This window comes from Tasmannia lanceolata, unplaced genomic scaffold, assembly GCF_043159265.1.
Source record: "Tasmannia lanceolata isolate RefF3 unplaced genomic scaffold, GAP_Taslan_0.1 ptg000009l, whole genome shotgun sequence".
Taxonomy (NCBI): domain Eukaryota; kingdom Viridiplantae; phylum Streptophyta; class Magnoliopsida; order Canellales; family Winteraceae; genus Tasmannia; species Tasmannia lanceolata.
The window spans coordinates 135,884-146,629 of NW_027518686.1; the positions used below are offsets into that span (position 1 = coordinate 135,884).

At 39.2% G+C, this 10,746-nt stretch overlaps 2 protein-coding genes across 2 annotated transcripts; one reads left to right on the top strand and one right to left on the bottom strand.

The window, feature by feature from the left end:
- Positions 1–203: 203 nt before the first annotated feature.
- Positions 204–2,727, bottom strand: LOC143885795 (red chlorophyll catabolite reductase-like). The gene is made up of 2 exons (XM_077389857.1): positions 2,360–2,727; positions 204–1,072 (listed from the first exon to the last, which is right to left on the bottom strand). Exons 1-2 carry the CDS (start codon positions 2,684–2,686, stop codon positions 470–472), a joined length of 930 nt encoding a protein of 309 aa, XP_077245972.1. The 5' UTR covers positions 2,687–2,727; the 3' UTR covers positions 204–469.
- A 667-nt stretch (positions 2,728–3,394) lies between these two features.
- On the top strand, positions 3,395–10,100 carry LOC143885797 (red chlorophyll catabolite reductase-like). Its single transcript, XM_077389858.1, has 3 exons — positions 3,395–3,723; positions 5,146–5,830; positions 9,781–10,100. The coding sequence occupies exons 1-3, from the start codon at positions 3,469–3,471 to the stop codon at positions 9,894–9,896; spliced, it is 1,056 nt and encodes a 351-aa protein (XP_077245973.1). The 5' UTR covers positions 3,395–3,468; the 3' UTR covers positions 9,897–10,100.
- The last annotated feature ends 646 nt before the right edge of the window (positions 10,101–10,746 follow it).

The following is a 10,746-nucleotide window of genomic DNA, read 5'->3' on the forward strand; positions in this document are numbered from 1 at the left end:
ATTAGAACTCTTTTAGAACTCTTAAAACAAAACCTTGTGAGGAGGAGAAATTACCAAACGTCTAGCATTCCCTCACACTTGGCGCGAATGAGTTTTTTTATTTGAGAAAAAGAAAAGAAGACTATGCCGAAGCCAAAGAAAAAGAAAAATTGTAAGGTATCCAAAGAATTAGAGCAAAATCACCTTAAAGAGAGCGTGCCACATCTCACCACATCCAAGTGTTATCCTAAACTCATCAACTTTCATTATTTACAGTTAAGTACTCTTATGATTAAGGACAACCAACAACAATACTTAGTGGCCAAAAATACATAGAATTGTCCATGGGAGATCCAAGGTCGCAAACCCACTCAATTAAAATGAAAGTAAAATCCAAGAAATTGAGCAAGAACAAGACATACTATTCTGTTGAACTCAATACACTTTCCAAGAGCTTAGCAAACCAACATTAGTACAGTTTTTTCTTCTCCTACTTGCTCTCTATCCTAAAAACTTTCTGTATAGCATCCTTAACTCGTTCTGCGACTTCAGGACTGAATAATCTAGGCAAGTTGGCAGAAATATCCATTTCCACAGCATTCCTCTTAAGCAAATCATCTCTCCTAACCAAAATCTCCCTCTCCATCTCTCCAATTTCTCTTTTTCCACCACAACTCTCCAACCAGATCCTCAACATTTCTTTAACAACATCCCCCACATGGTCCCTCACCATCTCTTCCATGTTTTCGCAGTTTATACTCACCGAAATGGAGGTGGGCGAAAGAATGCCTCGGAGATAAAGATTTGAAGAGAGGTAAGGTTGAGTCTCAGGGAGTTTGTCTAACTTCTGCCTCTGATTTTCAATTAGGGTGTTTTGGTAGAAGGTCTGGAGGTAGTCTGGGTGAAGAACGAGGTCTTTACGTGGGAGCAAATCCATGTAGAGAATAAGAGAATTGGGGCTGCTTTGGATGAATTCCAAGAGGAGATGTGGGGCGTCGGTTGTGGATTTGAGGAACGCGAAAAGGGTGGTTATGTCGAGAGAAGACCCAGATGGGAGCTGGCAATGGAGCCAACATCCCACCATGAAATCGATCTGTAAAAAAGTAGACAGAGAAATGAAATCAAAAAACTTCTCTTGAGCGAAAGATTACTATATTAAAAGAGAGAAGAGTACATGGGCAAATCAAAGGGCAATGATTACCCAACATAAAAGGAACCCCGCAAGGCCCCTGATTTAGCCAATCAATCTAGCACTCAGGAATATGGACAAAAGAAATAAATCTATCATCACACGTAGAAAGAAAAATATGAAAACTTGTTTTTGTTCTCTGGGTTGCCCCTTCTCAGGTGCTCCCTTTTCATTTAATACAAATCGCTATTTCAAAAAAAAAAACGAAAAATATGAAAACTTGATGATGAAAACTGATGTCTAAAAAATCAGATAGAGGAACAGGAAAAAAATTACTTGAATTGGGGTTTTTTTTTTCTTTGATAACATTGCGTCCCGTCACGGCCCCCACCCCAAATTTTAGGGCAGGACTATTCCCTACAGATGGCGAATCAGGCAAGCTGGGGGATTCGAACTCGCGACAATGGGGAGCATACCCATGACTTTAAGCCAACGAGCCACACCCTTACTGGTTTGAATTGGATATTTGATTTGACTAGACAGAGAAACAAAATCAGAAAATTATGCTCTGTTTGGATGCCAATTGCAAGGGAGCCTTAAGCAATCCTCAAGCAAAATAATGCACTTTGGTGTTTGTTTGCCAATAGCATCACAATCCATGGAGACTACTTGACAAAAATCATAGCTAATTATTGCTTGTCTGGTAATGTGGCACCCATGAGCTCTCCTTATACCCTCCATGCCTCATTTCTCCAAAATGGTAAAATTCTTCAAGTAGAATTTTGCCTTTTCTCTCTTTCTCTCACTTCCCTCTCTCTCTCTTCTCTTTCTATATATTGGTAATGTCATCCTTTCCCACTACTAACAAGATTGGCAACCAAACACTACTTATCACTATTTTACCAAGTAAACCCTTGGTAGATCAAACATTACAAAAGTTTGTCTCCTCCCGAGTGACTACTTATACTACCAGTCTACATGGTAACCATCTGCATCCAAACAGAGCCAGTCCACAAAAGCAAAATAAATCTGAAATCAGAAAAATGAAAAGATGTAGAAGTGCTTAAAAGGATTTGGGCACCGTCCCCTTAATGGGTAGTTTTACTGGCGAGTTCTGTCCAGGTCTCAACAAAAACTTACTTGAACTGAATTTTAAAGGAAAAAGTAAAAAATCAGACAAGAGAACAGAAATTTAAAAAAAAAAAAATTTGAATTTGATTTTTGTTTGGATGGTGGATAGAATATAAATACCGTGGATTCGTCTTGGCCTAGTCTGATGTCAAGGGAGCCTTGGGAAGTTCTTGTCTCGTTCTCGAAGGAGGCAACGTTGGGGGCAATAGAAGAAGGGAGGAGTTGTGAGCCAAGATGGGTATCAATTGAGGAGAAAAGATCGAGCATTAGATTGCGGTGTGAGGTGGAGAGATGTGGAAATTCAAGGAGTTTTGATCTCCATTTGAGGGGATTAGATGATGAAGTCATAGAGCAAGAGATAGAGGTTCTAAGCCTCGATCTTGTCCTGGGAGGAGATGGAGGGGTTGGGAAAGGGAAATGAGGGGCGTGGTGGAAGAGGGAGACCATCTCTACATAGTTCAGAGACTTAATAAGCGACGACAAGAAGATATTTATGTTAGTTTGAGAGCAATATAATATAATGTGTAGAAAAGGAAATAAAAGTTGTGGTGTTGGATTATTGTTTAATATCTAACAATAAAAATGAAGTGTTCTTATTTGGCTACACGTGCATAAAGAGACAAAAGGAGGGAGCACCAAATAAGTTTGGTCAAAATTTGGGTTCTTTTGAAATGACCAAAAACCCCTTAAGTCAGGGGTCAATTATCAAAGTAATAGCTAACAGCTAGGGTTGCAACTTGGGTTGGGTATCACCGGATTTGAAAATAACATGGGTCGGGTTTAGAAATCATGGATCTTGAGTTAGGTCAGGTTTCATGTTGAGAAACCCGACCCAATCCGAGGAGTTCTCGGCAAGAGGACTTACTAGACAAAGGCAAGAGGACTTACTAGACAAAGAAGCTAGCATGGAAGAAGATCCATGACCAATAATCATGAATCCGAGTTCGGTGGCCGGGCATCAAAATACACGCATATCCGAGTGCGTTTGGTACATCGGGGCACCAGAGTTTGTTAGGTCTGTTTTGAAAATTTACCCACGAACTAAGGTGGTGTTTTGGTCATTTCATTAGAGCCAAAATTTTGCCCAACATTTGGTGCTTCCTCTGTCTCTTTTTGTGTTATGGTTCCCGTTTTGCTAGAAATTCTCTGATTATTAACACTAACTAATACTATTACAAATTCTCTGCCTCATTCCCCAACCTCCCCATTTGCCTTCCTTCCAAAACAAGATGAGTCTTACGAGCTGTAACTCTTGCATGACCTCCTCCTATGATCTCCAAAAATGGAGTTCAAAACTCATTGAATTCCCCCATGTCTCCACCTCTCACCGCAATCTAATGCTCGATATCTTATCCTCAATTGATACCCATCTCGGCCCACAACTCCTCCCTTCTTCCATTCCCCCCGATCTCGCCTATTTCGAGAATGACTCAACAACTTCCCAAGGCGCCCTCGACATCAGACTCGGCCAAAAGGACTCCACGGTATTTATATTCCATCACCCATAAAAAAACCCAATTCAATATTTTTTATTTTTGTTCCTCTTATCTGATTTTTTTTTCCATTGGAAGAAAAATCAATCCAGTACGAGTTTTCTGATTTGTTTCTCTGGGTAAGCAAATCAGAACCCAATTCAAGTTTTTTTTTTTTTCTGTTCCTCTATCTGATTGTTTACACTGATTTTCAACATGTTCAAGTTTTCTGATTTTGCTTCTCTATTTATATTCTATCCACCATCAAAACAAAAACCCAATTCAAGTTTTTTTCCCCTCTTATCTGAGTTTATACAGAGTGGTTTCCATCAGAAGAAAAACCCACTTCAAGTTCTCTGATTTTACAATCATTTTACATATGTTTTCATACTTTTACATGAGTTTTGAGAGTGGTTGCATGTAGTTACCTCGTAGAGTACTGGTGAATTATAACTGAATTAGTCAACATGTATAGCAAGTAATGAAGTAGTCTCCTCGTAGAGTAGTGACAAGTAGCGTTTGGTGTTCAATTGAATTAGTTTCCTAGTGTGGAGTGTCATTGCCAAAATAAGGGGGAGTAGAAGTGTCATTACCAACATAGGGAGAGGAGAGAGGTGCAAAATCCCAAGACTCTACTAGCAAAAAACGACTTGCATGGGTAGACAAGGAGACAAAGGGGAGACAAAACAAATAGTCTCCAGGTAGTTTAAATTTAAACATGCCACCAAACACAACTCGTAGATGATGCGACACCCCAAAACCAGTCAAAACACCTAGTAAACCCCAGAAATTGTGTAACAATACAGACCCTAATAACGAATTAGCAAATCCCTTTTGCGTAATCAATTTTTTTAATGAAGATACCAATTTCATTAAAAAATGGATTACAAGTTCACTTGGGGCAGTAAAGATTGCCCCAAGTAAAGTCAGTTGTTAGACGCTGCTGATTTGGCAAGATGATGAGCCAAATTGTTGGCGATTCAAGGAATGACGAAAAAAGAAAAACACCATACATGCACATATCTTTAATCTTGTCCATGAGATTGGCTAGTCTCCATGGGCCGTCGCAAAGTCCTTTGGCAATCTCTGTCGAAACAAAAAGGGCGGTCCAATGCACGAGACTCCCGCCCAATGTATGGCAATCTCTGTCAAATCAAATAAAAAACATAATTCAATTTTTTTTCTTTCTTTCTGTTCCTCTATAGTTGGTGATTCAAGGAATGAGAAAAAATGAAAAAACACCATACAAACACATATCTTTAATCTTGTCCATGAGATTGGGCACTCGCAAATCCATTTGGCGATCTCTCTCTAATCAAATAAAAATTCTAATTCAAGTTTTTTTTATTCTGCTCCTCTATCTGATTTTTAACAAATCGATTTCCATTCAGTTCAAGTTTTCTGATTTTGTGTCTCTTATCTAATTTATTACAGATCGATTTCATGGTGGGATATTGGACACATTGTGAGTTCCCATCTGAGTCTGCTTTTCTCAACTTCTTTTCCGATTGCGAGTCCCCATTTGAGTCTGAGTTCCCATCTGATTCTGTTTCCCTCCCATCTGAATCTGTTTATCTCAACATGACCACCCTGTTCGCGATCCTGAAACCCACCACCGATGCCCCACACCTCATCGTGGAATTCATCCAATACCATCCCAATTCTCTCATTCTCATCATGGATTTGATCCCACGGAAAGACCTTGTTCTTCATCCAGAATACCTCCAGATCTTCTACGAAGACACCCTGCTTGAAAAACATAGGCAGAAGTTAGAGAAGCTCCCCGAAAGCCAACCTTTCCTCTCTGCATCTCTTTATAACCGAAGCCATATGTCTCCCACTGCCATTTTAGTGCGCATAGACTGCGATGGAGACATGAAAGAGATGTTGAGGGACCATGTTGGGGTTGTTGTGAAGGATGTGCTAAGGATTTGGTTGGAGAATTGTGTTGGGAGAAGAGAAATTGGAGAGATTGAGAGGGAGATTTTGGTTAGGAGAGATAATTTTCTGAAGAGGTACCCGGTGTATATGGACATTGCTGACAACTTGCCGTTATTATTCAGCCCTGAAATTGCAAGACGGGTTACGGATGCTCTACTCAAAGTCTTCAGGAAACGCGGTAAGTAGGAGAAGAAATAACTCTAATAATGTTAGTTTGCTAAATGTACTGAGTTCTACATAATAATATCTATTGTTCTTTTTTTACTTCCATTTTAACTGACTGGGTTTGCGACACTGGATCTCCCATGGACAATTGTAAATATTTTTGGCTGTTCAATGCAGAATTATCCGTTTTTAGTTGTGATTGTTAGAATCATCTTTGGAGAGCCAACTATAGAATCATGTACTACAATTCATCTCATTATCGAGTATAGATATAGATCAAACTCTAGAAGAATGTGGCAGCCTATAAATTGTTTTTGATTATCCTTCACCATTAGGGTACTTTAATTTCTGCAAATAAAGAAAATTTATGAGCTTAGGGTAACCTGTTGATGCGGCAAAATGAGGCATACTCACATTATGTTATGTAACTCTTGAGCAGCTCGGGTTCTTTTACCCTGATGCTTTCCCTTCTAATCCCGTAGGGCCGTAGGGCCGTAGGGCTTTGTTGAATGATGTAAAAGGCTAATGGGGTAGGATGTAGAGAGGTTGAAGATAGAAAGATTGAAATAACAGAGAAAGCTATGAACAGGTTTGCTTTGCGGGAAAATTACCTCCAAAGACTTTTCATTCATTAATTCACACATTACTCAAAATACATAGTGATCCCACCTATAAAGGCTTTAAAATCTCAACATAACGAACTTCCTAAAGTCAAGCAACACTCAAAGACTTCTGATAACTCACTATACGGGCTTTAAAATCTCAACATAACTACTTCCTAAAGTCAAGCTACACTCGTAAGGCATCTATATCTAGACAAAGGATTATTGCCAATGCCACAGGTTTTTCCCATAAGGACGGTCCCATCTATTATCTTGGAGCTCCCATTTTCAAGGGAAGAATGAAGATAGAATACTTTGATAAGTTGATAGGAAAAGTTCAGAAAGAAGTGGAGGGATGGAACGCCAAACTTCTATCCAATGGAGGAATGCTCGTTCTTATCAACCATGTTCTGTCTAGTGTGCCCTTGTACATTTTGGCAGCATTAAGCTCACCTAAAACAGTCATCAAAAGAATAAATAGTATCATGGCCAATTTTTGGTGGGGTCATTCAGAATTTGGAAGAAAGCATCATTGGGTATCTTGGAGTGACATATGCAAACCTAAGAAGGAAGGAGGCCTAGGAACAAAATCGTTGTATGATTATTGTATTGCTTACAAGCTAAAATCATTTCATAAGCTCCATGAGAACACTACCCTTTGGAGCAAATTCATGAACTCTATCTACACCAAAGATAGTCATCTAAATGTTGTGCCTATTAGAAAGACAACATCTAGGCAATGGAGAGACATACTAGGAATCAGAGGAAAATGGCTAGAAAATAGTAGATGGCTTGTAGGGCATGGACAAATTCTTTTTTGGGCTAATAAATGGATAGGACATCAGCCCCTCATTGAATATATAGACAACAGAATAGGGATCAATATTAATACCAAGGTTTTGGAACTTCTTGATAATAAAAAAAAACTGGAATTTGAGCCAAGTGAGGAACCTCCTTCCTCCCCAGGTATGCACACATATTCTCAGCACTCATATTCCTTTAAATGGTAGCAAAGATATGTTGGTATGGAGCCCATCCAAATGTGGAAAATTTCAGACTAAGACGGCATGGAAAGTTGTGCGTGAGTCAAGCTCAACTATCAAATGGGCGACTTATATATGGGATGAAATCCCTACCAAAATTAGTGTTCATATCTGGAAGACATTCAAGGAAGCAATAAGTGTAGATGCCAGAGTAAAAAGTGCTCATATCCCTTTCGCATCTATGTGTAATTGTTGCAAGCACCCAAAGAAGAAGACACAAATCACTTGTTTGTATGCGGTGACATGGCAATTGAAGTATGGAAGGCTTTTGCGTTAATATTTCAGATCGATTGTGATATTTGCTATACAGCACTTCATAGAGCCATGATATGGTTTCGCATGGCAAAGAAAAAAAAGATACAAGAACATGGGAGTCATTGTGAGAAGCATTCCCATGTTCATCATGTGGGAGCTACGGAAAGAAAGGTGCGTAAGGAGAGATGGGAAGGAAAAGCCAAGAGTGCTAATTACATTATTTGGAAAGTCAAAGAATGGATCACAGCATATGTAAGAAATTTACATTACATCCCAATAACAGTTTTGAATGTGAAGTTCTAAGATGGTTGGATATTACTCCCCAATGTCACAAAGGCAATAAAATTAGTCTTATTCAGTGGAGGAGGCCAGAAATAGGAAGGTTCAAGCTAAATGTTGATGGAGCATCTAAAGGTAATCTAGAAAAGTCGTGCGGAGGGGGCATTATTAGAAGTGATAAACCAAAGATGTGTATGGCATTCTCACATTTTTATGGTGAAGGATCCAATATGCAAGCAGAAGGCAGGGCCCTTCTCAGGGGCGGAGCTAGGAATTTGCTCTAGGGTGGGCAGAGAATGATGGTTATATGATGATTAATACATTATTATAAAAAAAGATAAAAAATTGACATAAATTTCAATTCAAATTGTTTTTTATTTTTATTTTTAAAAAATATCATTCATATTTATTTGACCACCCCATTTAGTAATGAAAACACTCTAATTTTCTTTTGTTTAGCTTGGTATTGTAATAATTACTTTGAGTTTTTAGTTATGACATTTAAAAAAAAAAAGAAAATTGGAACATGGAAATAGGATTCATGAATAGGAAAGGGGAGATTTTATGTGTTGTGTGGGCCGTGGGGTTAAAGTCCAGTATTTTTCAAGAAGTACGGTCAGGCGCACTTCATAAGATGATTCAAACCGCTTTTTTTGTTGAGTTAGGCCACAAAGTAAATAGGGTGTACCCCATATCCTAACTCTCCAATTTATAAAGTTTTCCATAATGGGCAGTCCCTCTACAAATGGGAGGGTTAGGGTATCCTATGGAGATTCTGTACGGGGACAACCTATTTATGTTGTGGCCTGACAAATGAACGGTTTAGTCCGTTTGGATCATCCTATGAAGCGTGCCCACTGTACTTTTTGTATCATCTTAATCTATGTGGCAGCAAAAAACAATATAAATGCCTCAAAAATAGGCAGTTAAATGCCTCCCAATCAAACATGTGAACCTAGCGAATGGGTTAAATGCCTCAAAAAAGCCTAGTTAGAGAGAATGCCGTAAACATGCCTTAAAAATAGGCATTTGAAAATAGAGGCGAAAGTTGTTATAAGGGATGCATTAAAGAAGAACTTAAATGCTTTAAAAATGCCTTAAAAGTAGCGATTTTGGAAACAATTGTGGTTAGCGATAAACTCGAATGGATAGCACTTTAAAGACGGGATTTTGATATTAAAGAGGGGCAAACTTTTAGGAAAAAAAATCAAAGAAAAAATATTCGGTAAAAATCCCCGCGGGGGGGGGGGGGGGGGGGTTACAATTACCCCCTGGCTCCGCCACTGGCCCTTCTAGAAGGATTAAGACTTGCTAAGTCTCTGGATATAAAACAACTTCAGATTGAATTTGATAGCAAAGTGCTAGTAGACATGGATTTCCTCCCTCATGCAAGAGCTTACCCCCACTATTTCTCATGAATATCGAAAGGGCAATCAAGTTGTAGATGCTTTGGCCAATGAAGCATTCCAAATTCAGACCAATCAATAATTCTTCTTTTGGAGTGATTTCCCTAAAGAGGCAAAAGGAGCAATGAGATGCGATACAGTGGGGATCCCTAGTCTCCATCTTAAGGGTTGATCTCGTTTCTTGCTTTTAAGTAAGCTTTAGACGTACATGTCCTCATTGTTTTGTAAGCATGTTTGGGCCTTGTTCTTTGGATTTTTCTAATAAAATTATCGGGTCCGTCCCAGGACCTCAGTGCAAAATTCCAGGTTAAAAAAAAAACAGAAGTCAAGCTACACTTAAAGACTTATGATAACTCACTATATCCATTTTTTATGTAGTGACACCCGGTGCTACTGACGATGGAATTGCTGAAGAACACCAGCGTCAAATGGACCGCCCGAAGAGAGTCCGGCGCTCCGAGCGGCTTCAAAAACAAGGCAAGAGAGCAATATAAAGACCCTAGTTCCGATTTGGCATGTGACTTGTCATTGCAGGCTAGAGTGATAGCTTTTTGACTAATCTCCTACATATGTTCTTACATCTGTTCTTGTGATCAGTGAGTGTTTTTCTTTATCCTTGTGGAATTTATGCAATTTCTTAATGTATAAAATTGATATGTAGGGAATTACATAGATTGATGCAGTGCCTTTCCGTTCAATTCATTTCCATTGAGTATAATGGAGCCTAGTCTGTGGTAGGTCCTTCACTGCTCCACATTAATCCTCAAGATAATGCGAATTTCATAGACCCAGATTTAAATAGTGCTATTATATCTGAGAGTGGAATTCCAATTAATCTGGCACCAACGAATTTCATTGCAATTGTTTTGATCTTGGGTTGAACCCAAGGAGATTCAAAGGAAGGTATCCCCACCATTGCAAATAACCGAACATCATTCCCATAAGAGGCAGGTCATTCTCTCCCCTCGCTTGTTTTGTGGTCATCTATTGAAGACAAAGTGTTCGTTTAAATGCTCTTCTCAGCCCACACTCTATTCAGGCCTGAGAACAACCATATTCCCATCCCACACAAGTCCTCTCTTTCAACTAGGAGAGCCACTCCAGAACCTTAAATTGGCAAAACAATTTCAGTATAGTCGAAGGGTTCTTGAAATAGTGGGTGTTTGGGTAATCAAGCTCCTTGACCGAGAGTTACCTAAGCCCTAAATTCAATTTAGTGGGAAAACCTGTTCTCTGAGCTCAACCCATGGCAGCCTAATACAAGCAGTTGGGAATCCCTTTTCGCAGAATTTTCTTTTCAACTCACAGAGAGTATCACAGCCATCCAAGATTGATAGATGCATA

Excerpts from the sequence above, each read along its gene's own strand:
- LOC143885797 (XM_077389858.1), top strand. The coding sequence starts at position 3,469 with ATGAGTCTTACGAGCTGTAACTCTTGCATGACCTCCTCCTATGATCTC. Across the intron at positions 3,724-5,145 it reads TCGGCCAAAAGGACTCCACG|ATCGATTTCATGGTGGGATA; the intron begins GTATTTATATTC and ends AATTTATTACAG. Across the intron at positions 5,831-9,780 it reads CAAAGTCTTCAGGAAACGCG|TGACACCCGGTGCTACTGAC; the intron begins GTAAGTAGGAGA and ends TTTTTTATGTAG.
- LOC143885795 (XM_077389857.1), bottom strand. The coding sequence starts at position 2,686 with ATGGTCTCCCTCTTCCACCACGCCCCTCATTTCCCTTTCCCAACCCCT. Across the intron at positions 1,073-2,359 it reads TAGGCCAAGACGAATCCACG|ATCGATTTCATGGTGGGATG; the intron begins GTATTTATATTC and ends ACTTTTTTACAG.